The 27,358-nt window shown below is 36.5% G+C and overlaps 2 protein-coding genes across 11 annotated transcripts in view; one reads left to right on the top strand and one right to left on the bottom strand.

Moving 5' to 3' along the window:
* The window catches only part of pcm1 (pericentriolar material 1), a 41,885-nt gene extending 21,686 nt beyond the window's left edge, over positions 1 to 20,199 (top strand). For 5 of the 10 annotated variants that reach the window (XM_082165731.1, XM_082165733.1, XM_082165734.1 and 2 more), the window contains 29 exons: positions 1,829 to 1,992; positions 2,744 to 2,976; positions 3,159 to 3,277; positions 3,409 to 3,538; positions 4,495 to 4,659; positions 5,318 to 5,481; positions 5,586 to 5,792; positions 5,872 to 6,121; positions 6,204 to 6,349; positions 6,900 to 7,075; positions 7,201 to 7,360; positions 7,553 to 7,905; positions 8,095 to 8,262; positions 8,559 to 8,615; positions 9,210 to 9,382; positions 12,818 to 12,949; positions 13,042 to 13,174; positions 14,288 to 14,425; positions 14,958 to 15,061; positions 15,170 to 15,304; positions 16,418 to 16,615; positions 16,696 to 16,755; positions 17,035 to 17,161; positions 17,809 to 17,960; positions 18,037 to 18,106; positions 18,207 to 18,406; positions 18,507 to 18,599; positions 19,011 to 19,134; positions 19,440 to 20,199. In XM_082165731.1, coding sequence (XP_082021857.1) covers positions 1,829 to 1,992; positions 2,744 to 2,976; positions 3,159 to 3,277; positions 3,409 to 3,538; positions 4,495 to 4,659; positions 5,318 to 5,481; positions 5,586 to 5,792; positions 5,872 to 6,121; positions 6,204 to 6,349; positions 6,900 to 7,075; positions 7,201 to 7,360; positions 7,553 to 7,905; positions 8,095 to 8,262; positions 8,559 to 8,615; positions 9,210 to 9,382; positions 12,818 to 12,949; positions 13,042 to 13,174; positions 14,288 to 14,425; positions 14,958 to 15,061; positions 15,170 to 15,304; positions 16,418 to 16,615; positions 16,696 to 16,755; positions 17,035 to 17,161; positions 17,809 to 17,960; positions 18,037 to 18,106; positions 18,207 to 18,406; positions 18,507 to 18,599; positions 19,011 to 19,134; positions 19,440 to 19,465 — 4,357 coding nt within the window. In that variant the 3' untranslated portion in view covers positions 19,466 to 20,199. The remainder of the gene's footprint in view (positions 1 to 1,828; positions 1,993 to 2,743; positions 2,977 to 3,158; positions 3,278 to 3,408; positions 3,539 to 4,494; positions 4,660 to 5,317; positions 5,482 to 5,585; positions 5,793 to 5,871; positions 6,122 to 6,203; positions 6,350 to 6,899; positions 7,076 to 7,200; positions 7,361 to 7,552; positions 7,906 to 8,094; positions 8,263 to 8,558; positions 8,616 to 9,209; positions 9,383 to 12,817; positions 12,950 to 13,041; positions 13,175 to 14,287; positions 14,426 to 14,957; positions 15,062 to 15,169; positions 15,305 to 16,417; positions 16,616 to 16,695; positions 16,756 to 17,034; positions 17,162 to 17,808; positions 17,961 to 18,036; positions 18,107 to 18,206; positions 18,407 to 18,506; positions 18,600 to 19,010; positions 19,135 to 19,439) is intronic. The other 5 variants (XM_082165736.1, XM_082165732.1, XM_082165738.1 and 2 more) reach the window with 4 other exon arrangements.
* A 71-nt stretch (positions 20,200 to 20,270) lies between these two features.
* Positions 20,271 to 27,239, bottom strand: asah1b (N-acylsphingosine amidohydrolase (acid ceramidase) 1b). Its single transcript, XM_082165830.1, has 14 exons — positions 27,080 to 27,239; positions 26,796 to 26,842; positions 24,574 to 24,664; positions 24,287 to 24,373; positions 24,032 to 24,110; positions 23,867 to 23,941; positions 23,167 to 23,212; positions 22,741 to 22,885; positions 22,465 to 22,519; positions 22,238 to 22,319; positions 21,303 to 21,434; positions 21,084 to 21,207; positions 20,922 to 20,978; positions 20,271 to 20,824 (listed from the first exon to the last, which is right to left on the bottom strand). The coding sequence occupies exons 1-14, from the start codon at positions 27,155 to 27,157 to the stop codon at positions 20,735 to 20,737; spliced, it is 1,188 nt and encodes a 395-aa protein (XP_082021956.1). The 5' UTR covers positions 27,158 to 27,239; the 3' UTR covers positions 20,271 to 20,734.
* Between the last annotated feature and the right edge of the window lie 119 nt (positions 27,240 to 27,358).

A 27,358-nucleotide genomic window follows, 5' to 3' on the forward strand; every position in this document is an offset into this window, starting at 1 on the left:
TTCTTTCAAGTAATAAAGTATTCTCGTAAGTTTATAATCTGCCATTGAAAGTACATACAGGTGAGGGGTTCGAATGCCGGTCGCCATGTTGCCCCTCCATCTTGAAACTACATTAGCCAAAGAGGGACTTACCCGTAAATTCAAGCTTCGTCTTTCGCGCTTTACACTCAGTGACACAGAGACGAATGCGAGGGGGAGATTACTCGCGACTGCCGGCAGATTTGAAAGATTGCTGATGGAGGATCACGCCTATTTTCGAGGACATGTAGCAGAGTCGCCAAGGAAGCGAAAGAGAGAATTAAAACGTCAACGCGACAGGCAAATCAGCAAGACCAAAGTCAATACTGGAGTAACTTTTCCTAGATTGAAAGAGCTCATGAGGAGCAAAGATTTTAAAACGGACGCCGAAGTTGCCTGCTTTCTTCTCGACCGGTAATTCAGCCTATTTGTGTAAATTCAAAGTTTTATAGTTGCTTGTCTAACCATAGCATGGTTGTGCATAACGCCAGAACGACCTCTAGTATAACTTGCGTTATTTTTCCTCACGTCAATGGTGAAAAAGTATTGTTTACCTTGTAACATAAATCTGTGCTGCGACGGATCACAGGTGATAGTTTTAAAGGCGCAATTGGACGAAGTCGAACTGGAAGCCATGTTAATCTTGGAATAATACGGCCACCGTAGGAGTTAAAACGCCCTCGAAATTGAAAGGAACAGAAACTAATATTCACTGGGTAGTCATATACAATTTCACCGCTAGATGGGGGAAAATATCACACAGTGTAGCTTTAAAAGTGGCATTTCCATTCTAACGCTGGGTTCACACTGGACGCAGAAGCGGCGCGGAATGGAAAATCACGCGCGGTCCGGCGCCTGCCTGTTCACACCAGACGCGTATTCTCCGCGGCGGTCGACAAGCGCTTCTGCTCAGTTGTTGTTTATTCAGAGCTATTTTTTACATCATGGGTAAGTAAATAACCTCATAAAATGAATACACCATGTTTCTGTAACCAAGAAGTTTGTACACTTCTTTTATTAATCCGTTGTCGAGACACACGCAGCCAGAGAGAGAATATGGTAGACAGTTTTTTTCTTTGTTTGTTTTCATCTTTCTAGTCTGTTTAGATACACAAATATGATCGCATTTGTCACTCGCGGTATTTTAATATGAAAATTGCTTTTATTTTGACAATTGACCGGATGTCTCGTGTTTCTTGGTGTGACTTCCTGCCGGAATGGACGCGGATCACTCGCGGTCGCGCAAAAAATAGACCAGACGCCGAAACTGGCGCTTCACGGTGCGGGCCGGCCGCGGCGCTCCGCGTCTGGTGTGAACGACACCATAGGTTAACATGGGCGCCGAAAGGAAGCGGCCTCCGTTCCGCGCCGCTTCTGCGTCCGGTGTGAACCCGGCCTAATTATGCTTTTAAACGAAAGTTTGCCTCGAGTAGATTAACAAAAAGACCCTAGGTTGCATTTTGGCGAGAGTTACCCTTTAATAGTTTGGACTCTGTTATTTGTAAACCTTTACTAATGTATCAACTGACAGGGTTACCTTTACAGTTTACAGCATTAGATGAGAAGTTGTTTTCATTAAGAAAAATTTACATGCACTGTACCTGATATATATCTAGATACATCAATTTTAAATCAATATCATCTCATTTAAATTGAAACCAATCATGATAGTGGTCATCTGTGTGATTTAGAGGCAGCACTGCTTGCATTTACTCTGCTTCTGTGAGAATTGTCCTGTTGAAGGAACTTGAAGATAATTGTTAATTGAGGGCAAATTTTATGATTATTATTATTATTTTTGTTTTTGTAGAAATCCAGCCCAACCACAGACTCCAAGTAACTGGATGGACATGAACAGTTTGACGAAGGCTCACAGCGCCTCCAATAATAGAGATGGCCGTCTGAACACAGAATGTGAAATCAATAACCGCTCAGCAGCCAACCTCCGTAGTCTCAACGTCCCTTCAATCATAGGTCAGACCTCACACTCTTTCAATTTCTGTCAACCCTTTGTAAAGATGTGTTACCTGAATTAAAAGCATGCTGAGCTAACAAAGCTGTTCTACAACAATGAACACATTAACTTAAAGCTGCGCGATTACTCGATCGCGATCTCGATTCAAATACCCACCCGATCTTATCCATAAATGACAGTGATACTGCTATTGTCTATTAAACTTTTGACAAGTAGCTACGATCACAACGAACATTCAAATCTGTGTTGGTGCTGCCACTGACCCAGAGAGGGTAGTTGTCATGACAACATGTCATGTTGTACAGGTATGAAACTGCTTCACAAACGGTCTTTTCAACCACACAGTATCATCATTTCTGTATTATAATAACTCAAATTATCACAGAAGTACTGGGATAAAAGTTTATCGTTTGGATATAAACACTTTCAAAAAATTGGCGAATTGGCACACCAAGCTCCAAAATATGCAAAAAAATGAATAGTGGACTCAAACACGGGTTACGTTTCGAGTACACAGGCTCTTCGTCAGACAGTTAAAAGTTATTATCAAAAGTAAAAAAAAAAAGTTTGCATATATTGGAGCTTTGGTGTGCTGACTTTTTTTTTTTTTTTTACCTCTAATAAATGTATTTTTAGTTGTCTATTCAGAAACGTGGGAAAAATCGTAATCTGTAAAAAATAAATACGTTTATCCAGAATCGTGCAGCTCTATATTAACTATTTCTTTTATATGTATTGTAATAATTTCAGAATGCCAATTCAACCGGGACAGGCCTCATGTTGAAGTTAAAGATGAGGATGATGATGAGGCACTGGAGGATGATGTTGATGGAGCAAGAGGAGGAGGCAGAGACAGTGATGGTTCAGGGTCCAGTCGTAGAAGCAGTCTAGGTGGGGATGCAGATTATGCTCAGAAAGTTCATCGTCTTCAAACAGCCAAACAGAAACTCCGACAACTCCAAGAACTGGTGGCCATGGTGCAGGTGAGGGTCTGGTGCCACGAGGGTGATGTGAGATTCTGGTCATTCACAATAAAAATAGCTTGAGTGGAGTTTGTATAAGGGAGCTATTTTTTTTAGGAAGTCATTCTCTTGCCTGCCTTTTCTTTATTGTGCTTTTTGTCAACCTGTTGACTTTTTCTCTGGGTCTGTTAATGTCACTCTAGAGTGATGATACAGATGGTACTACAGCTAATGAGGATGAAGGTTTGAAGCAACAACCCAATAACACCCGAGCAACAACTCCCAAAGCCCAGAGAGATATCACCCTCTCTGATAAGGCCAGGTTAGTGTTCGTGTCTCTGGATGTGTGCTTGTATTTTCAGTTCATATTGTGTTGTATGAGAACATGCTGCAGCATATAAGTTTTTTCAATGTGACCTGTGTGAAACAACTTGTATAATGTTTGTTTTTCAGAGAGAAATTATATGAGGAGAAACTCAAGCAGCAGCAGCAGGAACTAAAGCAGCTCCATGAAGAGAGACAAAGACTGATGGAGATTCAGGGCAAGATACAAGACATACAGTGGGCCTGCCCTGACCTTCAGGTACTTCACATATGTACACTTGTGATTTACAGTAGGTTATTCAGTGTTTCCCCCTAGAATTGTTTTGAGGGGGGGGTGGTAGATCCCCCGAAACTACTAGTGTCACGGAGCAGGCGTGTTACGGATACGTGGTGTAAATTTTTTAGTAATCAAAAAGCATGTCTAATTAATTGAAATCATGAAACTTACACAATTATTAAACTTATACAACATTTAAAAATTAAATTCTATGAAAGGTTTTTTTTTTATTTATTTTTTTTACACAAATTTGGTGTTTTTTCTGGTAATCAAATGGAGACATAAAACATTTAATTTTATTTATTTTAAACATGAAATTAAACACTTTTTGTCAAACAACTTGCTGCACAATGAGCTTTACTGAAAATGTTTGATTATTCCTTAAATTAAGTTTTGATCATTTATTTGTATTAGTGTTAGTATTATGATTACATTGAGACGTATCTAAATTCTACTGTACAACAGTAATATATATCTGTCAAGTTGATTCGAACTTTTATTTTGACGGGTTTTGAATTTCTGTGTTTATGACATGACGATAGTTTTTCTCAAATGAAGCAGTTTCTCACGAAGTGACTTTCAGAGCGGATCTAGAGTCTGGAGATGAGGTTCATGCATTCGTGTCCTCATATAGGCAAAAAACAGCGCAAGCATCACACCACGTGCTTCAGTGTGTGTGTGAAGTAAATGAAACTGCGTGTCGTCTGCACCATTCATTCACACAGAACATGTATGATTCTTATTTAAATAGTCTTTTTGTGGTTTAATATTCACACACTAGTCTATATCACGATTTCATTTAAAGTGTACTGAATTGCTTTTTATTTATTCATGGGGCAAAAGGTAGGGGAAACACTGTTATTATTATGAACACACACTGAACAGAGACTGGGTTTTATGATTTATTAATTTTCTTAAATCATGATGTGCCCTGTCAGTCATCTGTGAGCAGTAGTGCTAGCGGTCAGATGAGGAGGAAGATTCCTGCAGCAGCCTCTACTCCCGCTCCTGTACCATTACACTCTTCTTCCTCAGCTAAAGCCAACACTAGTGGCCTTAAACCCACCACTGAACCTCCTCCAGTCACTGTCACTGACAATGAGGTTAGTGTGGAATTCAAATAAAAAATGTGCTTCCTTTTATATATCAGATAGGGTTTTAAAGGGATAGATCATTCAAAAAATTAAATTGTCATTTACTCACCATGTCGTTCCAAGCCCATGAGACTTTAATTCGTCTTTGAAACTCAAATTAAAATCTTCTTAATGAAACTTGGGAGATTTCATTAAGAATTTAGTACATTTACATTCAATGGAGGGAAAGAAATCTCTCAGGTTTCTTTAAAAATAACTGCATTTGTGTACTGAAGATAAACAAAAGTCTTATGGGTTTGGAAAGACAAGAGCATGAGTAATTAATGACAGAATATTTATTTTTAAGTAATTATCCCTAAAGGGGCTTTAAGATTTATTTAATGAAGTGTCTTTTTTTTTTAAATTTTAAAACTTTTTAAAAAGAGAGAACTATAGTAGGCCATTGTAGGTTGATTTCTTTGACAAGAGTAACCACTGTGTCTCTGTGGTATTGCTTTGATCAGACAAATTACATTTGCTAAACCAATGGATTGAGTTTAGGGCAGGACAATCTGTTTGCAGACAGGGGAATGAAGTCCAAGGTTATTTAAAGTCATTTTACTATAGCATGTTTTAGTGTTAGTGTTGCGAAGTTTAATAACTTTGTCTTTTTGTATTTTTATATTAGCTGTGGTCAGAGATGCGAAGGCATCAGATCTTGCGTGAGGAGTTGAGACAGAGGCGGAAACATTTGGAGAGTCTGATGGCAGAACAGCAGAGGAGAAGCACACTCACCGACTCTCCGTTCAGGAGCGAGGCACATGAGACCCACTCCTACAGTCGTGATGAAAGGTAACACTTGGCCTTGGTAGCTTATAGTGGCTCAGTTAAAAAAAGTGTTTTATATACTTCAGACTAAATTTTTTGTCAGGTGCTAATCATAATGTTTGTGTCAGAACCGTGGCCACCTGGGGTGGATCGACACAGTGTCCCCTTGGTGAAGATGATGATGATGATTACTCCTCTGAGGTGGGGGCTGAGGAAGATGATAATGGTGATGATGATGATGAACATGATGGGGGAGAGGAGTCCAGTTCCACAGATGAGCTGCATGCTTGCTCCACCCAAAAACAGCGCAACTACAACAGGAATAATAGAGAGAGGTAAACACACAGGTACATTCTAGAGTTTGTCTAGACACAGAACCCAGTCCATTATTAACTGTCTTTTCATTTTGCGCAGTGTGAAAGTTCACAGGGAAGTTAATGGTAGTCCTTCCCCCCGTGGATCAAGGGGTCACCCTCGTCAGCAGCCACAGACTGAGAGCAGTAGTTCCAGCAGAGCTAAGCGGCAGGAGAACTTGCGATGGGCAGCTGATCTGTCTCTCTCTGAGGGTGCTGCACCAGCACACTGGCAGGAACAGATCACACACCTCCAGAAACAACTCAACTTCAGCACTACCATGTGCCAAACTTTGCTACAGGACCAACAGGTCAGAGTTTAACATGTTATTTTTTCATTCTTTCAAATTTTTTTCCTCATTTACAATTTTTTTTTCCTTCTCTCATCTCTAGACTCTTTCATACATGCTGCAAGCTCTGCTCACAGGGCCATATGGTGTTGTGCCCAATAATGTGACCTCTCCTCAGGTCCCTCTCATCATGCACCAACTAAACCAGTGTTACACACAACTGGCTTGGCAACAGAACAATGTCAATCGGTCTGTCTAGATTTCTTTCGAACTTTATAAATGAGAAAAAGTATTTAAGTAAGATTTTAAGCATGAAGAATGAGGCATTTTCTGTAGATGTACTACCATTAAGAAGTTTGGAATCAGATTTGTTATTCTTTTTGAAAGAACTTGCTTATGCTCACCAAGGCTGCATTTATTTAGAAAATATATATAATAATAAAAAACAACAACAGCAAAAACGGTAGATTTGTGAAATATGATTACAATTTAAAATAACTGTTTAAAAACTAGATCTTATTATTATCAGTGTTGAAAATGTGCTGCTAAAAAAAAATTCTAAACTGGATTTTTTGCATCCTTTGATTTAATAGAAAGTTCATTACAATTTAATGCATCCTTGCTGTTAGTATTAGTATTAGAAATTAATATTAATTTCTTAAAAAAAAATTTAAAAAAAAAATCTTACTGACCCCAAACATTTGAATGGTAGTGAAGGTCTAAACTGCTTGAATTTGAAACAAGCTTTGGTATCATTTGTCACAACTTTTAAAATGTGCTCTTTTTTTTTTTTTTGCAGGTTGAAACAAGTTCTGAATGATCTATTGCAGCAGCAGCAGAGTCAGTCCTTGTCAGGACAACAGCAGCATCAAAATGCTTCACATGATTCTGCATCTCCTTCTCTGTTCCTAAATTACCCACCGGTCAATACCCTCAATATGCCTGGAATCCCAAACTTCTCCCCTTTCCCAACTGGTAAGTCTGTTATCTGTCTGTAATTCTTTAAATTGGGTAAATTCCATATAAAATAAAAATATATTTATACTGTATATATACTTTTAACCTTTTTTCTTTCATTCTCGCTTCTTTTCTGTCTTTAGGTTTTAATTTCAGTCCCTTGTTTCCCTCCTCGGTAGGAGATTTCCTGCAGAACCAGGCCAGTTCAGATCATCAGCATGATCCAAACATATCTGTCAAAACGGAATACATGAGTTTTCCCCCTCCACTACAGAGATCTCCACTCAACAACACAGAGAAAAGGTACAAATGTGTTTCTGTAATTTGGATTAATATGATATAATCTTGATGATTCTTTCAATTACAGTCAGGTGAAAATTTAAGAATGACCTACTTTATATATTGGTTAGATGTAAAGTCAACAAAATGATCTTGTTTAAACTACAAAAAAGGAAGAGAAACCTAACAAATCATGTTTATTTTAACTTTATAAAGGTTTCAGTCTCAACCTGATACTGTGGCTGATGCTAATAACTCGAGCTGGTTAAACTCCTCCCTGAATCGCTCTGGTCAGAGACCCACCCTCACCTCAGGCCATACAAGTCAGATAGAGAAGAACTCCCCTTCCTCCTCTCCTGTTCCTCACCCTTCCATTTCTCGGGATCGCTCCTACATACCTGACTCCCAGGAGTCTATGAGCAGCCTGCCAGACAGGGCAGACCCGACCACTGTCACCAAGACCTTTAGAGCAGGACGCAAGGCTGCGGCACAGGCCAGCCTGGCCTCTAGAGACAAGACCCCCAACACAAAGAGCCGCCGCAAGAGAGGCAGGGGACAGAAGAACACAGGTGTGTCTATATTTAAAGTTGACATACTCAACCTTTAAAAGCTAATTGAAAAGCAAAGTTTATCCTTTTTCCATCATTAATTGGGTTTATGGATTCTAAAAAATATATATATTTAGGGAAAAGAAGCCTTGGAGTTTAAGACGCCCAATTCAATCAAATTGGGTTAAATTGTGTTCTTTTCATTTTCAGCATCTGTGGACAGTGACAGTGTTTCAAGTGACTCTCACTTTGATCAGGACAGAGAGCGCACCTCTCAGGTCAGATACAAAGATCTCAACCAGGGTCTGCTAGACAAACTCACACAGGAGAAACTGGACAGCAAGACTAAGAGCAGCAAGCCAAATGATCTCTCATCTGGTATGACTTTACATAGATCCAGCTACTGATATCACTGAATAAAACGTCATAACTCTAAACATCAAAACGTAAAACAATGACAACTGTCTTGTTATGCAGTGTGCACTATATTCTTCAATCAGACACGTATCTGCCAGAACAGTATAGCAGACTTTTTTTTTTTTCATTCTAATTTAATTTGATCATCATTTGAACATCTTATGTCTCCTGTGTCCTTGTATTGTTTTATAGTGTCACTAATTTCATTTTTATTTCTGTTTTTGTTCACATTTCATTTTGGGTTTTGTTCTTCACAGCATATGCTTGGAGAACACCTTTTCTCTCTAACAGAATTGCATGCACTGAAGTCCCAGGTAACTCCAAGTTAATCAGCTGTTTGACCTGCTAACTACCTAATCTGCATGTTTTCATTCTCTTTCTCCTCTTCTTATTTCTAAACTGCATTAACATGCATAAGAAATACTAGACATGCGCGCCAGATGTTTTCATTTTCAGGGCACAAATCTCTCACACAAATATAGATTTTTAGAAACAACTCCCCTGAGCTGTATAAAGTTTATTTCTATTGTTCACTATTGTCATTTCAGAACATTGGGAAATTGGGGAGGAAAGGGGAAGAGTCTGCTTTGCTATTTATTATACAAACCCAGTGTGTTTTGTTATGGATGTTTTATACCTTTGCTTTTGAGTTGAAGACAGAAAGTGTGGATCTGAGCATGGTTTTAACAGTGTTTTTGAATATTGTGTGAAGTTCAGTACTCCAGGTGTTGCTAATGCTGCACTTGAAGTTATGTTAAGTATGTTTCCCACACATAGTTTTTTTTTTAGAATTAGTTTGCACAGACAGCAGCAGTTGTTTGATCTACTCTTTATAAGCTTGAAGAGGTTTAGTAGATTGTCTGTTTATCGTCTTTTTTGTTCTGACTGTGTATATTTCTCTTCTCTAGATGTGAGCAGTGATTTCTCTCTTTTTGAGGCCCTGAGAGAGACAATCTATTCTGAGGTGGCAACACTGATCTCTCAGAATGAGTCTCGCCCTCACTTCCTCATTGAGCTCTTCCATGAGCTTCAGCTGCTCAATACTGACTACCTGCGGCAGAGGGCGCTCTACTCACTACAGGTACAGTACACTATTGTCAAACCTGTGCACACTTCTACAGACACAACAGGCCCACATGGAGACTTGATGGTTTTCCACATGTTCTGCATCGATTGTGGTGGAAATCTGCAAAATTGCCTTAACCCTTGTGCTGTGTTGAAAATCCTGCAAATATTTTTTTGTAAAGCTCTCGTTATGCTACCTTATCACCAAACGTGGGATTCAATCTTTTTGTCAGCTTGTTTTCTTTCAATTAGGACAGGTTTTGTATTTATTTTTGGAACCGATCAATAATTGGCCTTATTTATCTGAGCTTACGCACCTACGTTTTTGAGTGAAAAAAGTGTTGTTTGTGGATAATTTTGTCATTTTTACTTAAAATAGGAAAAAAAACACACTATTTATCACACTAGTGTGCTTTAATGTTTAACCAGGAAATTGTTTTGAAATGGTTTAATTTTAAAGTCACACTTGTGGTACAAAAAAATGCTTATACATCTCTCGTTACACTATTTCATCACCAAATATTGGATTAAATCTTTTTGTCAACTTGTTTTCTTTCAGTTACGACAGGTTTTGTATTTATTTTTGAAACTGATTGATCTTAGGCCTCATTGATCTGAGCCCCTTTGAGGGTAAAGTTGAGGATAAATATGGACAAAATGATCTACAAGTAATGTTTGTTTGTTTTTGTTTTTCACTCAAAAACTGAGGTAGTTAAGCTTTCACGATTTTTAAAGCTTTTAAATGATAAATAAGGCCTACGATCGATCAATTCCAAAAAGAAATATAAACCTTGTCCTAATTGAAAGAAAACAAGTTGACAAAAAGATTTAATCCAACATCTGGTGTAGGGATGTTAACCGATGACCGTTTAACCGATGGTTGACCGTATCAACGTTAACCGATCAAAGTTGTCGGTAGTCGGTTAAAAAAAAAATATCTCTAAATTAGGCTATTATAGACAGTGGACTAAACGCTACTACAGTTAGCCATCTCATTCCAAGATCTTTTTGTGTGAAGTGAACAAATCCCTCACACTCAATTTTTTATAACTCGCCTGTTTGTAGGCTACTTATAATAAACCAATAAAAACATTTGGCGCGAGGTCACAGCGTTTGGGTTTGCGCGCTCACAAGGTTTGCGAAAAGTAAAGGCTACAGGCTAAAACACTCGAGGTTAGAGCCAGGGCAGACGACAGGATGAAGCGTGCAAAGAAAGGTAGTGTGTGGGACCATTTCACCAAAAAGAATGACACAGATGTAAGTTGCAACTTGTGTGATCCAGATCCAGTGCTTAAATACAGTAGTAGCACAGATTTGTCTAAAAATATCTATTATCTAAATATCGATAAATGACGGCGTTTCCATTAACCGATGTTATGCGACAAAACGTCCTTTATTCTCTCGCGATTAGTCATTCCAAAAATCACAGCAAAGGACGTTGGTAAGTTTATATATATATATATATATATCACAGCCACCGCATTAGACATTATTATTATTATTATTATTATTAATGGAAGGAGACGTGGTGTGTTATCCAAGCATTAATGGCAGGGAAAGACTAGCCTACTATACGAATGACACATAGGAGTTTCTGGGTGTTTCGCCCTCATTCTGCTCCGAGAAGGCTAATTATTGTTTATTTGATAAATTGAATAAAGAACTCTGTCTCGTATTCTGTCCAAGCGATCCATGTAGGCTACTTTTGTGCCCATTCGTTTTTCCTTTTTTAACCCGTAATTGAAAAACGAAAAATGAACTGTTGTTGTCTTTTTAAAACGCAAAGTTGAACACCAACATTTTAATTTGACCTGGCTACACCAACTGCTGCGCAAAAAAGTAAATAGACGAATTTTCAGATTTTTGTTTGACTTTTTGCCCCTTTATGAAACATTTAAAATATTCACAAATTAATATGGAAAACATGTCGATTTTACTGGTTTTCTAAGGCCAAATTAGAACCTGGAATTGATATTTTACCCGCAGTTCTGAATGAGAAGAGCCATTAATATTATTAATAAACTATTGTTTTCTAAGTGTCGGCTAAAATCACATCTCAATCTCTGTTAAGCAGATGCGCTTTTAGAGAGAAATGCACCTTTCATACAGATTACATAATCAGAAGGTATTAGCTTTCGATTCGAATTTGTTCGTTTTAAAGTGGACATTTCAAGCTTTAGCCTACATAGACTATATTTTTGTTTCAGTTCTCGCGCTCCAGTTTACGGAGATCATGAAAGTGCGTCTGATTGTTTTATTTTATTTTACAAAAGCACTTTTTCTTGTTATTGTGAGTTCACACAAATAAAAGTAGTTGAGAATAATGTATTATTATTTTCTGTATGACCAGAAATGATAGAGTATTTTAAGATGTTTCCACTGTTGATAGGAAAATGCAAGTGTTCGCGCCCGCGCCTCCGTGCCATGCAGTGCGCGCTCCACACTTAGCTTTGTTCCTTTTTTGCATAAAAGCGTCTTCTAAATATAGCCTATTAAATGTTATAATAAAATAATATAAAATTATTATTATTTGCGTAGCTATAGGCTACATGGACATCAAACACACCGCGTCTTCTAAGTCAGGTGACTGTAAATGTTTCCATTGCAGTTTTGCGAAATAGCCTATTCCTTTTTCGAATTGCCTGAAAAACCACCTCATGCGAGCGTAACAACTTTTTTGCGATAAACGGGAGTTTATGCGAAATTGACGCGTTTCCATTGTACGTATTTTCAATTCGCAATTTCAATTTGCGCAATTTGAAGGGTAATGGAAACGCGGCTTATGATGTATCACCTGAAAACGCGACACCCGCAAGTCTCTTCGGGTGGGAAAGGTAGCCAAAGCCAACCTACCGTGTCATCTATGCTAGCTGGTAGGAAATGTGACAAACAGCGTGTGTGTGTGAGCGGGAGGCAGAGCAGCAGAGAGATGCGACAGAGTTGCGAAATTGCAGGCGCGGCTCGAAATGGCTGTTATTTCAAATAGCACATATTTTAAACTAATCGGTTAACCGGTTTCAACCGACTAATGAGGCTCGGTGGTCGGTCAAGAAAATGTTTAGTTTTCGCCATCCCTAATCTGGTGATGATGTAGCAAAATGAGAGATTTATAAGCAATTTTTTGTAGGCCGATCATTTTTGACCGGGAACATCACAAGTGTTACAATGTGAAAAAACAAAAAAAACACAACAAATTACAAAAAGTATCAAAACAATTTCGGGAAGTTGTTAGACTCTGGGTGAGCAAAGTCAGTAAATTTTAGTCCAATGCAATTGCATTAACTAGCATTTTTGAGTCCGGGAAAATCCTCTCCGTGGCAAAATAACCCAAACACAACCTAAAGGGTTAAATTGAATGTCAAATGTACTTGAATACAAGTGGCGTAGAATGTGTGTGCGCGCACACATCCTATGCCACATATCAAATCTCATTGTTGGTTTTGGCCACCAGGACATTGTAACAAGGCACCTGACAGAGAAGAGTGTGGCAGATGAGCATGCGTCCTCTTTGGGTCCGGCTGTGTGGGCCACAGGCTCACAGTCAGAGCTCACACCTAGTGAAAGCTTGGCTACCAGTGACAATGTAAGACATTTGCTTCTCCATCTGCCCATCTGATTTCCTCACTTTAATTATCACACAGTTGATTTATTTATTTTTCTCCCTGGTTTTTCCAGGATACATCTGAGAAGATTGTTACCGTTAAATCCAACTCTGTTCTGAAGAGGGTAGCAGATAGAGATTCGATGGACAACGAGAGCCTGCTGTCCACCTCTTCCAACCTTGAACCCTTTGCTAGTGATGACTTGGGTAAGAAGACAGAGCTGTATGCGTACATACAGACACAATCATGGGAAAAACAATTGATAGGTTTAGGGCTGTCACGACTATTTTGGCAATCGAGTAATCGGTCGATTATTTTGATTAATCGAGTAATCAGATTTTTGTATTTTTTTCCGGTGGTATTAAAAATAGACCCAAGCAAACAATAGCCTTTAATATGACTTAAAATACATGTATAATAACGAAGCAATAATTTTTGGTTCAAATAAAGGATCAAAAGCAAGTAATCGTATGGTTTTTGGTTTTGTTTTAGCACTGTTAAAATACATAATATAATATAATGACATTTGACATTGCCAAATGACATTTAATTCAAATGTGAACTTAATTTTTGGCCACTTCTTTACGATAGAAATGCTACAGCGACTGAAATTTCTCTGAATATGGGAAAAAGAATATGGGAACATCAAAACATGCAAACTCGGAACTTTTATTTTGAAATTGCAATTTAGAATCAGATTGATGTATTCTCGTGTTGGCATAGGTTTATAAATGATTTACCTTACAGATCTGATGAAATGGCGCACATTGCGATCCCAGATGAACGTTATAAGCAGCCCAAACTCTCAGCACATGTAGAGATAGAGTTTGAGACACATTTTACGCATATAAATGATAACAGTTCATGTGTAGCAGCATTTACAGTGAACAGAGATGCTCTGAGATGCACGTGACCTAAACGCATGTAAATAATTAAATCGCTATATATAAAACGCAGGGCATACATTTATTTAATTGAATCGCAGCCTTTGTGAATTCACAATAGCCCTATGCTATAGTATGGTTTTTGGTTTTAATACATTGTGCAGCCTTAGAAAACAGTCTAATAATGCGGTTCATGGGTTCTCATCCGTGTAGTGCGCCACTTCCGGTATTTTTCAGGTTACTCAACATTTTTTAAAATCGAGTACTCAAATTTAATCGAGGAATCGTGACAGCCCTAGATAGGTTGCTTACCATGATCATGCTTGCTTTGCTGGGTTGGGGCTAGACTGAATCCTATCGTATTCCCCTGGAATACTTTCATGTTCCGCTCTCTCTCTCTCTCTCTGTCCCTTTGTTTCCTTTCTGCTTCTCCAGGCAACACAGTGATTCATTTAGATAAGGCATTGGCCAGGATGAGGGAGTATGAGCGCATGAAGCTAAGGGCTGAGTGTAACACAGATAACCCTGAGCACAGCCCTGGAGCTGCTGCTGCCGCCTCAGCACTCACGCAAGGTATTCCTGCGATCACTCTCAGACTGCAGAATAGACCTGACATTCATTTGCAAGTGCTTCTAATGGCATGTCCCTACCAGATACAATGCAACAAGCAAATTGACACAATTGATACAATATGTTTTTTAACACAATGCTATAGAAATAGAAACAAATGGCTGGTTAGAAACTTTTACATGCCTTATCGCGTCCACATCTGCTCACGATGGGCACTGTCTTCTGCTGTCACAGCACACATCACTGTCAGTGAGTCCATGTCTAAAAGGAATAATTCAGGCTTAGTACAGCCTGTATCTTTGTATCTGGTACACATTTCACACTAACACATTTCGTTCATTAGGCTGAAAGTAACCTGGAATATGTCTTTAATTAATCTGAGAGTTGCTATTAATGTTCATAGGGATTAGACCTTTGACTAAAGCTCTGCTTTGCTTTAAACATGCATATAATAAATGCTTAGGTTGTATGCCCCTTTATGTAACTCTGGTTATGTGTTTTAATGCATTTCTGTGTATCTTTTGTCTATTTTTAGGTGCTGGACATTCATCTGCAGATGCACACTGTCCTCAGATTGACACACAACAGCTTGACAGACAGATCAAAGCCATCATGACAGAAGTTATTCCCTTCCTAAAGGTGAGCTTGCTCTACTTTTCTATTTAACATTTCAAATAAATCAACTGTCTAAGCTGCAGTTCAGAGACGTGTTGTCTTGCATGTGTCTTGCATGTGTCTTTTTGTCAGGAGCACGTTGGGGAGGTGTGTTCACACCAGCTGCTCACATCTGTGAGACGCATGGTGCTCAAACTCATTCAGCAAAATGATGAAAGCAAAGAGTTTGTTCGGTTTTTCCACCGACAGCTGGGCGGCATCCTGCAGGTAAGAACAAATTTAATGTATTTATTTGTTCGAATGTAATTTGCTTCTTTGTTTTTATTTTATTACTGACTATTTTTGTTTACTTTTCTTCAGTAGTTGTTTGACGACTTGCATTAGTTAGCCTAGTATTTGTTTGTTGCTGTGGTATCGAAAGTTGTGAAATTTCTCAAAATCTAATATTTTTCTATTGTTACATATATTTATTTCCAGCAAAAAAAGGATATTGTTATTGGGAAATAAAATTACTCATATTGTGACATAAGATGGTTATTTCGCACACCTCTATATGAATCACAAGAACCTGCATTTTTGAGAATCATGGGTGTGTTTGAACATTTGAACGCGACTATGATGCCTGAAAATCTGTGTCGGAAGCCCACTAGTTGCAGGTTTTCGTACGGCCATGAAAAACCTGGAAATGTCATGGAATTGTAAAATAGCAATTTCCAGGTCTGGAAAAATTTTGGAAAAATAAATAAACCCAGAAAGTTTAGTAAAAGTCATGTAAATTTGTTTCACATATATCTGTATAATAGAATGTTTATTCAGGTCCTGAATTTCGGCATATGATTGCATAGATCGCATGATTTTACTCAGTCTCGCAAGTTTCACACTTTTAATGTGGAAATTCCTGCAAACATTTATTAACTATAGCATGTAGGTTAGATGAGGAAATTAATCCACATAAAATATCAGATCAAATCAGTCATTTGAAAACAGTGTGAGTGATTCAGTCGCTCAATACATTTTTTATTTACATTTTTTTACATTATTTTGGGACAGCTGGCAGAATTTTCTCCTGCCTAATCCGGTCAGTGTTGATTCGTCACAAAAGTTTATAATTTGCACATCTTTTTTAACCATTTGGTTCATGCGCACTCCAGAGGCGGTTTTCTGTGCGCTCAGTCACATCCAAAGTGCATGCATATAAGCTGCCTCGTGAGTACCAAATTGAGTTATTTTTCGTGGCTTACTGCACTTAAAAATTACCCCACTGTAAAATAAAATAAAAGGTCTAAAAATGTGTACAGCCTACATTTAATTAAGGGTTCTTTAAATAGTTTTATGAAGTTTATGATAATGATGTTCTTGGTTTTGTGTGTGCACTCACAGGACTCCCTGAGTAAGTTTGTTGGACGGACGCTGCAGGATTGTGGTGAGGACCTGCTGGTAGAGATCTCTGAGATCCTCTTTAATGAACTCGCCTTCTTCAGACTGATGCAGGATTTAGATCAGAACACCTCTAAAAACAAATGCAGGACCAAGAGACGCTCTGACCATACATCTCCAAAACACTCGCCTCGCGCTGAGGTAGGCTCGAGTGATTAATGTGTGTGTCTGTAGCAATGCTTCTGTGTTAAAGGAGAATAATCTTCGCATTGTTTATTTAGGAGAAGAAAACACTAGAGAGAGAAAATACATTCTCACCATCATATTTTGATGAAGACAGAGTAAGTTATAATTGTTGATGCACTTAACATTCACACAAATACACTAAACTACACTGCTTCTGAATCTAAAGCCCCACAGCAGAACAGTTTTATATATTGTATTAGCTTGCAGTAAGTGATGAATTGAGTAAAAAAAATAAAATAAAATAAATCCTTTATATTTGTTGCCTTTGCTGGTTTCATACAACAAACTTACAGCGGTGTTTGTTTGTTTTTTGTTTTATTGCAAACCTGAATGTTTTCAATGTTTAAAATTGACTTTCAATGTTTTTTCATCAGGATCAGGATGAGGCCGAGCAGCGAGGGACGCCTCATGAGAGGGAAGAGGACAAGGAGAAAGATGCACAAAGGAGTGAAGCATCTGAGGTGGAAGAAGAAGAGGAAGAAGGGCTGCCTCTTTCTATAAGTAAGGTTATCAGCCAGGAACTGAAGAGAAAAAAATAGCTATTGATTGAAATAAATATACAATACCACTCAAAAGTTGGGGGCAGGTGAGAATTTATTTTTGTTCTCTCCAAAGGCTGCATTTATTTGATAAAAAAATACAATAAAAACAGTAATATTGTGAAATATTATTACAATTAAATTTAACTTTCTGTTTTAATACATTTTAAAATTCATTTTTTTTAAAGTAGCAATTACTCCAGCCTTTAGTGATCCAGAAATTATTCTAATTTGCTGATTTGGTGCTCAAGAAACATCTCTTATTTATATCAATGTTAAAACAGTTGTGCTGCCTTAATATTTTTGTGGGGGGGAAAGGATTCATTTGGAAAACTTTTGTAACTGTAAAAGTCTACTGTCGTATTTGATTAATTTTATGTTTTCTTGCTAAATAAAAGTACATTTTTGAAATATATTGTTTTAAAAAATATATTTTGTATATTCTATGTGATAGAATAGTAAGTATAAAATTCTGAGTATTCAACAAAACCCTGTTTGCTGGAGGTTGTCCATCTTATCGCCTATATGTTGAGACTGTTCTGTAATGTATTTGACTTTGATAAGAATATGTTTGACTTGTGTGTTGTGTGTGTATGGTCTTTTCTTTAGGCCTGTCTAAAGCAGAGACACAGGCTCTATGCAACTATGGCAGTGGAGAAGATGAAAATGAAGTGGAAGAGATAGAGGAGTTTGAGGCTGAACCTGTTGAGGTGCAAACATCACTACAAGCCTGCATGGACAACACTAGTGAACACAGACAGGTGTGTTGGCATGCGCACGAAAGAGCAAATAACCCGACTCAGAAGACATTAATAATGACCTGTTGTGTTGTTTCAGTGCTCTGCCTTACAAAACGAAGCCCCCCTGGAAACCAAATCAGACCTAGAAAGTCCTGAAAGCAGCCAATGTACACCTTTCTTCTGTAATATTATACCATTAACATTTATTGGGGTATTTACAATCAACTCATTACAGTTGAACAATTTTTGTCTCCTATTTTCTAACAGCTAAAAGCATGAAATCGGAGTCCAAAGAGACAGATCAGCAGCCTCCAGAGGAGGGCAGAGAGGAGGCAACAATTGGTTCTGAAGATGAAAAAGAGGAGGAGGAGGAGGAGGACCGTACTGCTGCTTCAGCACAAGAAATTCCTCAGAGCTCAGATACAGCCAGCCCTGACACAGACTCCCCAGTCATGATCAACACTGATGTATGTCAGAGCAGCTGTTCTCCTCAAACTTCATTTATTCCTTTTTAAGAATGACCAAATTATGAAAAAAAGGTATTAACTTCCTTTGTTTGTAATATAGGAGGCTGGATCTGGAAACAATAGCCAGAAATCAGATGAGGAAGATTTTGTGAAAGTGGAGGATCTCCCTTTTCAAATGTCTGTTCTGTGTGAGGTAAGAGCTTGAGGGGTCTCTCTCTAATAGGGATGGCCAGGATAGTGAGGTTTACAAATAAATGTGGGAAGTTAATCCACTTTTTATTTATTTTTATTTTTATCAATGAATAAGCAATTGTTATATTTATTTGTTTCATATTATATTCATGTTTTTTTTTTCTTAATAATCATTTTTATTTTTATAAAACACTCTATACACTAATATATATACAGTAACGGAGTATACAGTGTTTTATTCATATATATATATATATATATATATATATATATATATATATAAAATGTCAGTCACCTGCCACAGTTTTTCATATCTCAACTCTCTAAAGTGTACGAGTCATCTATGGTTGATAGTCATCAAGAGTATGGTTTTTAAACATTTTCTAATTTTCTTTGCTTATAATTTGTACAGGAAGAACTTTGTAAGAGGATCTCAGAAGAGCAGCAAAATAATAACTTAGCAGCTGAAATTCTGAATGTAAATACAGAAGAGTTTACAGGACTGGTGGGAAATGCTCAAGCACTCAAAGAGCCTGGTAACTATTAAATATCCCTTAAACATTAAGCTATCTGTTTAGACTGTACATACAGTAACTTTAATACAATTCAAAGTATAATATTAGAAGAAGGTGATAACTTTAGTTCAGAACTCACATTCAGTATTTTCATGTATATTTTACATTTTAAGATTTCTTGTTTTAGTTTAGTAATGCATTGAATATTAAAATTGAGCTCAATTACTATGATCTGTATATGAGCAGATCCCTGTGATATGTGAAGACATGTTCTACTCACGTTAGTGTAAATCTTATCTCTTTTTTTCTTTTCTTTTCCTTGTCAGAAACCATTGGAGCCCAGAGTGCATGAGAATGGTTCTTTGATTCGTCTTTACACTACAAACCATAATTCATTCAACATTACTATATAATGAGCTTAATACCTTAAGATTCCTTGGAAACAACAGCTAAGCTAAGTCTTAGTGAATTAGCCTGTCAGCATGTGTGATCTAACAGTTCAAGAGATGTTAAAGAAGTCTCTACACTTATAAGAAGTTTTATTCTGATTGTTTTATGGAGAATGTAGGAGAGGATGTTTTGAAAGGGTCTCTGTCTTTAAGCTGTTCTGTAGTCTGTAAGTTCATTTTCTGTGTTTCTCTTTAAGCCAGAACTCTCTGTAAAAGCTCCTTCAAAGGCTACAGTTTAAGGGATGCAATACATTTTTGTGTGTCCATGTTTGGCATGGTTAGGCTTTTGTTTTTGCATTTCTTTCTGGGATTCCTTCCCAGACCATCAGCATTTTTTGTGAATGCAATATACAGAGGACAATAGACGTTCCTCTAATTCAGGATAAAACTTCAAGCACATTTGGAAAAATTCTCTATTTAAATATATTTGACTTGACCCAGTATGGAGCAGAATCACATAGTAGCACTGATAAATTGTCCTGTCCTCTCTTATTGCACTCTTTTAAATGTTTTCTCTTGCTTTCATTTTTACCTTTTTTTTTAAGGCATGTTGGCCATTGCTTGGGATTTCACCTTATGTGATTCTCTAATGTTTAGATTGAGATTTAAAATGAATAAAATATTGATTTTTATCATTTCCTGCAGTGATTGCTCTCTCTGTCACATTTGCATAAAATGTCAATGCAACATTTTCCCCACAACAAATACTGAATTTCCATGATTTATTGATGTTAGTTGTATACTGCTTAATTTTGTACACTCATTTTTGGTTGATCATTTTTCCTCTCATACACATTGGTAGGCACTGAGGAGGTTGAATAAAGTTACAAGGCACCAGTAGTGTTGATTATCCAGTTGAAACATGTTCCACTGTGCACATTTTTTAGTAAAAAAAAAAAACATGATTGAAGAAAAAAAAAAATACAATTTGCCATATGCAATATTAATTTTCAGTGCAATTTCCCACACATCTTTAGACTAGTAAGTAGGCTGCTTTTCCTCTCTAAGCTTGATTAATCCAGATGATGCCCTCATGATTTCAAAATCAGATGTTGCAAACCTTCTAAAATGTAAGACTGCTGATTTTTAATGATGCTAAAATTTGAATTGCATGCTTTTCCTAAACATACATAAGAACGTCCCAGTGATGCAGCTTGCCCAGGTGCCATCCATCACCACGGCATGCAGGGGTTAGGACAGTCACGGATGTAAGACTCCAATGTCCCCTTAGACACCTCCATTAGAGTAGTGTATGTGGTCAGCTGCACAGCATCATAAAGGGAAGCGTTAATGAACAAGTCATTAAATGTGCTACAAACTGATACATAAAACATTAACAGTAATGGATAATGAACCTACTTTATTTAAGACTGGCTTGGTGGACAGGACATCATAGACTGTATTTAAGGAGATATCCTGAAAGAGAATAGGGTCATGAATGTAAGTGGTGAAAATAAAAATCACTGTTATTTGTCAAAATGGATAAACATGATTTAGTTTATATGCGAGGGCAAAACTCACATTCTGTGTGGTCTGATTCATGCATTTCATAGCAGGAGTTCTCCTGTCATCCAAAAACAGAGGCTCTTTCCAGTGGTCATAGTTAGTCTCCAAAACATACCACCTGCCATTCTTCACATCAAGCCTGAAATACATAGCATTTCAGTTTATTATTAGTTTCTAACCAAAAAACTCACACGTCTACTTTTAACTGTGTGTAGAGTGTAATGCAATGCTCACTCCAGTGGACTGATGCTGTGTGTTCTGGATCTGGTGATGATGCAGGCTTGACCCGTCTGGTTTCCTCCCAGGATGAAGTAGGCTGGAGCCAGCAGCTTAGTGTCAGCCAACAGAGCCTTGGCACTTTCATAGCTAAAAGAAGACAAATGACATCCAAATCATCATCTTCATAAACCCAGGAGATGACCATGTGTCTTTGCTTTTGTTTCTTCAATATCGCAAACATAAAAAAGTCACTTCTTATTTAAGTTTAGGTAAAGACAAAAAATATACACTAGCACAGTTTGGAATGATTATGATTTGTAATGCTCACCAAAGCTGCATTTATTTGATGAAAAATCAAGTAATCTGTAATATTGTGAAATATTTTTTATTTATTTTTTAAATGTTTTCTATTTGAATATATTTTAAAATGTGATTTATTCCTGTGATGGCAAAGCTGAATTTTCAGCATCATTACTCCAGTCTTCAGTGTCACACTATCCTTCAGAAATCATTCTAATATGCTGACTTGGAGCTAAAATAAAGTATACATTTTATTTTAAAATATATATCGAGAACAGTTCTTTTAAATAGTGATAATATTTCACAACATTACTGTTTTACAGTATTTTTAATCAAATAAATGCAGCCTTGGTGAACAGGAGACTTCTAAAAAAAAAAACACTTTAGTTCAGGGTCCAGTTCTAACTAGTTGCTTATTAGCCAATATCCTAGTAATATGCATGCTGTTTATTAGCACATATTAATGCCTTATTCTGATTGACCATATTCTTCATCCCTTAATCCTACCAATTACCTAAACTTAACAACTACTTTACTAACTATTAATTAGTAATTTATGAGTTTTTGCCTCAATAAACTCCTGTTAATAGTAAGAATTGGACCCTAATCTAAAGTGTGACCATATTTTAAAATAATTATCTCTAGCCAACCTAGTTGCATTCTCCAACACAGAACGAGTCAGAAAACTCATCCACATGCCGTCTCTCTTCCCCAAGATCCACTCCAGAATCCCTGTAATTCACATCACACACTTATTCACAATAAAACTATATACCAACGATCTAACCAAATGAAATGAGTAATCATATTTGAAGAAAGCTTCAACGTATTTCAGACAATGCCATATAGCTCTGCAAATAAAAGAGCAAAGGCTTACCGATGTACCCTCCATCCAGACTGAATCGTTCATTCATAGTGAGTGTGAAAGAGCGCTAGAAAGAAAACAAAAGACAAAGAGTCAAGGGACAGAAGCAATGTGATTATTGACCAACAATCCATGCTTTCACAATTGTCCTTCCTGATAAACTGCAGAAGTAAAACTAAAAAGAGACAAAAGGTCATTCTGGATCCTGTCACCATGATTTATAATCCATTCTGGATTGAACTCTAATCAACTCAGATCGCTCATTGTGATTCTCTCATCCGTAGTTACCTGATGAATACCAGTCAGCATGCCCACGTATCCTGCAAAATTGGTGGATTTAAAGACAGTCTGATTGTTCCTTCTGAAGTCGAGGTTGACAATAAGTGGCTTCAGCTTCTCTGTGATGATCCATGACCTGTTCTTCAAATCCCAACTGTAAACAGAGGATTCCAAAGAACAGTCTGAAATCTTAATGTTTTAGGCTTCAATATATAGTAGTCAACATTTGATCTGGATCAAAACCTTTCATCAAAGATATACATGAATTTTGAACAATACCTGTTCTTGTCTTGGGACAACTGATGAGCTTTTTTGATCCACTTCAAATTTTGACTACTGTATGTAATGTATATATAATTCACTCAAACAATTCTCATAAATCGAGGAAGTACTGTAGGTTAACAACAAATGCCAAAACAATAACACTAAACTCACCCCATGAAGAGTCCAAAGTCCAGGTTCCTTGCATGGATGAGATTGCCTAGAGTAAAAACAAATTAATCTTTCCTGAATGGCACAACTTTATATCAATACTCTACTGTGATATTATACACTACTGTTCAAAAGTCTGGGGTCGGTAAGATTTTGATTATCGGTAAGTTAATGTTTTTGAAAGGAGTTTCATATTCTCACCAAGGCTGCATTTATTTGATCAAAAATACAGTAATTTCTTACATCTTTTCTATTTGAATATATTTTATGTGATTTATGTGATGTCAGTTACACTGAAATTTCAGCATCATTACTCCAGTCACATGATCCTTCAGAAATTATTATAATATGCTGATTTGCTGCTCAAGAAACATTTCTTATTATTATCAATGTTGAAAACAGTTGTGCTGCTTAACTTTTTTTTTTTTTTTACGATAATTTGATGAATAGAAAGTTCATTTCTAAATGAAACAGCATTTATTTTAAATGAATGTTTTGTAGCATTTCAAGTTTTTACAGTCACTTTTAAACAATATAATCTATCCTGGCTGAATACATTTGTATTTACTTCTGTCAAAAAAAAAAATATATATTTCTGACCTGACCCTTCGGAATGGTAGTCTATGTCATATAATGCATGTTATAACACAGATAAAAATAATAAAATAATCTCAAACAATGTTATATCAGATGATATCCTCACCATTGACATCCTCTGCAACCAGAGAAGTGCATACAGTGAACACCTCATAAAATATGTTGAAGAGCACCACCTCACCTGCGTTACAGAGAACAGTTGATGGAGTGAGTTGATGCTTTACGTTTTATTTAACAGTGTGAAACATGATGGTTTTGATGCATTTCATACCCAAAGGAACGCCAGACACTGATGCTATTCCTCTGAGCTCCTCATTGAAAGGATAAGGCAGGGTGTTCACCATCAAGGGCTGAGGACAAACACATCAGTCATTTTAGTTATTACAGCTTAAATCATTAATGTAGGGGATCTCTGACAGGTATGCAGATCAGTGTGTCCGCGCGATATGAGATTTAAGAGTGTCGTATACTTCAATAAATTATGATTTAGCATCATACAAAGTGATATGTCAGACTGCCTACTCACCAATTCCTTGTCTACTAGTTGGATGAGCTTCCCACTGGGAACAAAGGCATCCGCTAGATCTCTGATAGCCTGAATCATGCTCGCCATCTAAAAGAAAAGCACATGAGCTCTTGAAAACGTCACTGAACACATCAACTCTTCTCAGATCATTCCTTTTTAGTTTGCTTTTGGGCAATAAATTTCACATTTTGCCAAACAAATAAATTTAAGCGCTTACAGAAATGCCATTAAATGCATGTAGAGCATTTGAACTATAGAGCATTGAATCAGTGATGGTATGAACTCACATCCGTCTTTTTGTCTGTAATAACATCTGTCCATCTTTTGCTTGGTGGTAAGTCCAGATCAACGGTATACCAGGACACATCACCTTTAAATCTAAAAGATACAGAGATTCAAATACAGATCTTCTCCCCTCACACAACTTACAATTTCAATTATGTATACAATATATATATATATATATATATATATATATATATATATATATATATATATATATATATATATATATATATATATATTTACACACACTGCCATTCAAAATTTTGGGATCGGTAAGATTTTTTATGTTTTTAAAAGAAGTCTCTGATGCTCACCAAGGCTGCATTTATTTGATAAAAAATATTTATATATATATATATATATATATATATAATACAATTTAAAATAACTGTTTTCTATTTGAATATAGTTTAAAATGTAATTTATTTCTCTGATGCAAAGCTGAATTTTCAGCATCATTACTCCAGTCTTCAGTGTCACATGATCCTTCAGAAATCATTCTAATATGCTAATTTGATTATTATTATGATCAATGTTGAAAACAGTTGTGGACAATTTTATTCAGGATTATTTGATGAATAGAAAGTTCTATTTTATTTATTTGAAATATAATATTTTGTAACTATATAAAGTCTTTACTGTAACTTTTGATCAATTTAATGCCCCCTTGCTGAATAAAAGTATTAATTTATTTTATTTCTTCCACCCAAAAAAATAAATAAAAATCTTACTGACCCCAAACTTTTGAACAGTAGTGTATAATGTTACAAAAGCTTTATATTTCAGATAAATGTTGTTCTTCTGAACTTTCTATTCATCAAATCATTTTTTACATAACTTTGTTCAACATTGATACTAATAAACGTTTCTTGAGCAGCAAATCATCATATAAGAATGATTTCTGAAGGATCATGTGACACTGAAGACTGGAGTGTCATGATGCTGAAAATCCAGCTTTGCATCACAGGAATAAATTACATTTTCAAATATGTGACCCTGGATCACAAAACCAGTCTTAAGTAGCACGGGTATATTTGTGGCAATAGCCAACAAAACATTGTATGGGTAAAAATTATCGATTTTTCTTTTATGCCAAAAATCATCAGGATATTAAGTAAAGATCATGATCCATGAAGATATTTAGTAAATTTCCCACCTTAAATATATTAAAAAAAATTGTTTTGTTAGTGGATGCAGCACAATCGCCTATAGAAATGGACAACTTTAAAGGCGATTTTCTCAATATTTCGATTTTTCTGCACCCTCAGTTTCCAGATTTTCAAATAGTTGTATCTTGGCCAAATATTGTCATATCCTAACAAACCTAATATCAATGGAAAGATTATGTATTCAGCTTTCAGATGATGTATAAATCTCAATTTAAAAAAAAATACACATAAGACTGATTTTGTGGTCCAGGGTCACATATATTCAAATAGAAAACAGTTATTTTAAATTGTAATAATATTTCAGCCTTGGTGAACAGAAGAGACTTCTTTTAAAAACAATAAAAATCTTACCAATCCCGAACTTTTGAACGGCAGTGTATATTTATATATACAATTATATTTTCAATTATATTTTAAAACATCAGTTTTCTTTGATTTATAAATTTACAGTTTTCTTTCTAGTACTAAAAAACAGTGCGAAGCAGCAAAAACCACACAAGTGAAGTAATGTGACAAATATGACGTATTTTAGTAATTGCATAACAGGCATAACACGTTACAAAACACCTGACTTGGATTCACTTCTTTAAAACTAAACTATACTGACACTTAAGACATACTGTGAAATATGTTTTTGTCTTTTTTATTCATGCTAAGTCTTTGTTTCTTTCCTGTGTGACTCGTTTAATTCGTACTTTGTATAATCATTTTCATAATCATAATTTTGTTACATGCAATTGTTCTATGCTTGTACTGATTAAGGTTTAGAATAACATTGTTACACCGTCCCCTTGGGTAAGGTTCACATATTCTTATTCTGTGACCACTTCTTTACATTATGTGATGTTATTTTTTAAGTTGTGTACATTTTGGAACTTTTTATTTAGAAAATAAAAAGGTTCTTTCTACACAGTCGAATGGAATGCAAAAACTTTAAAGCCCAATATCTCAAAACTGCTCAGAACGCAGATAGAACCTTATAATTCCAAGGGGACGATACTCTGACAGAAGTGTTTGCAGATTGTATAATCCATATTTTCAGTTGTCATACTCACGTTGGTCCGTTTGGAGGATACATGCCACTTCTGCACTCTTCTGTGTACTGAAACATCAACACCAGTGATTTATTACATATTTACAGTAAAATAGCGTTGTTTCCAACAGCATTATTTAGGTCATTTAAGCTATAAAACAGCCCAATGGCGTGTAAACACAACACTGAAGTCCAGCTATTATTGTACGGTAACTTGCAATGAAACAAACCCGAAAATAATATGAAAACAGTATTGTCATAAACACACGTTTCCATCAAGATTAACAACGACAGGTGGTGACTTACCGGTGGTACATATTGCGCATACAAGCACATAAACATAAAAGAGAGACTAAAACAGCAGACGTTTAATTTGACGATCATGATGAGACACCCGCAGTCTTTAGACTTCAGAAGCGTCTGTGAACACGGAAGTGCTGATGATGAGATGATTCTCGTGACAGTTCCTCATCTGCGCAAACCCAGTAGACACTGGGGGAGTTACCATAACAATGAGTTACAAAATAAAAGATGACTTTACACTTTCTGTCTTTGGGGTTGTCTCTGCTTTATTTTACACAAGCA

The sequence above is a fragment of the Leuciscus leuciscus genome (assembly GCF_965113295.1).
Source record: "Leuciscus leuciscus genome assembly, chromosome: 3".
NCBI classification, from domain to species: Eukaryota; Metazoa; Chordata; class Actinopteri; order Cypriniformes; family Leuciscidae; genus Leuciscus; species Leuciscus leuciscus.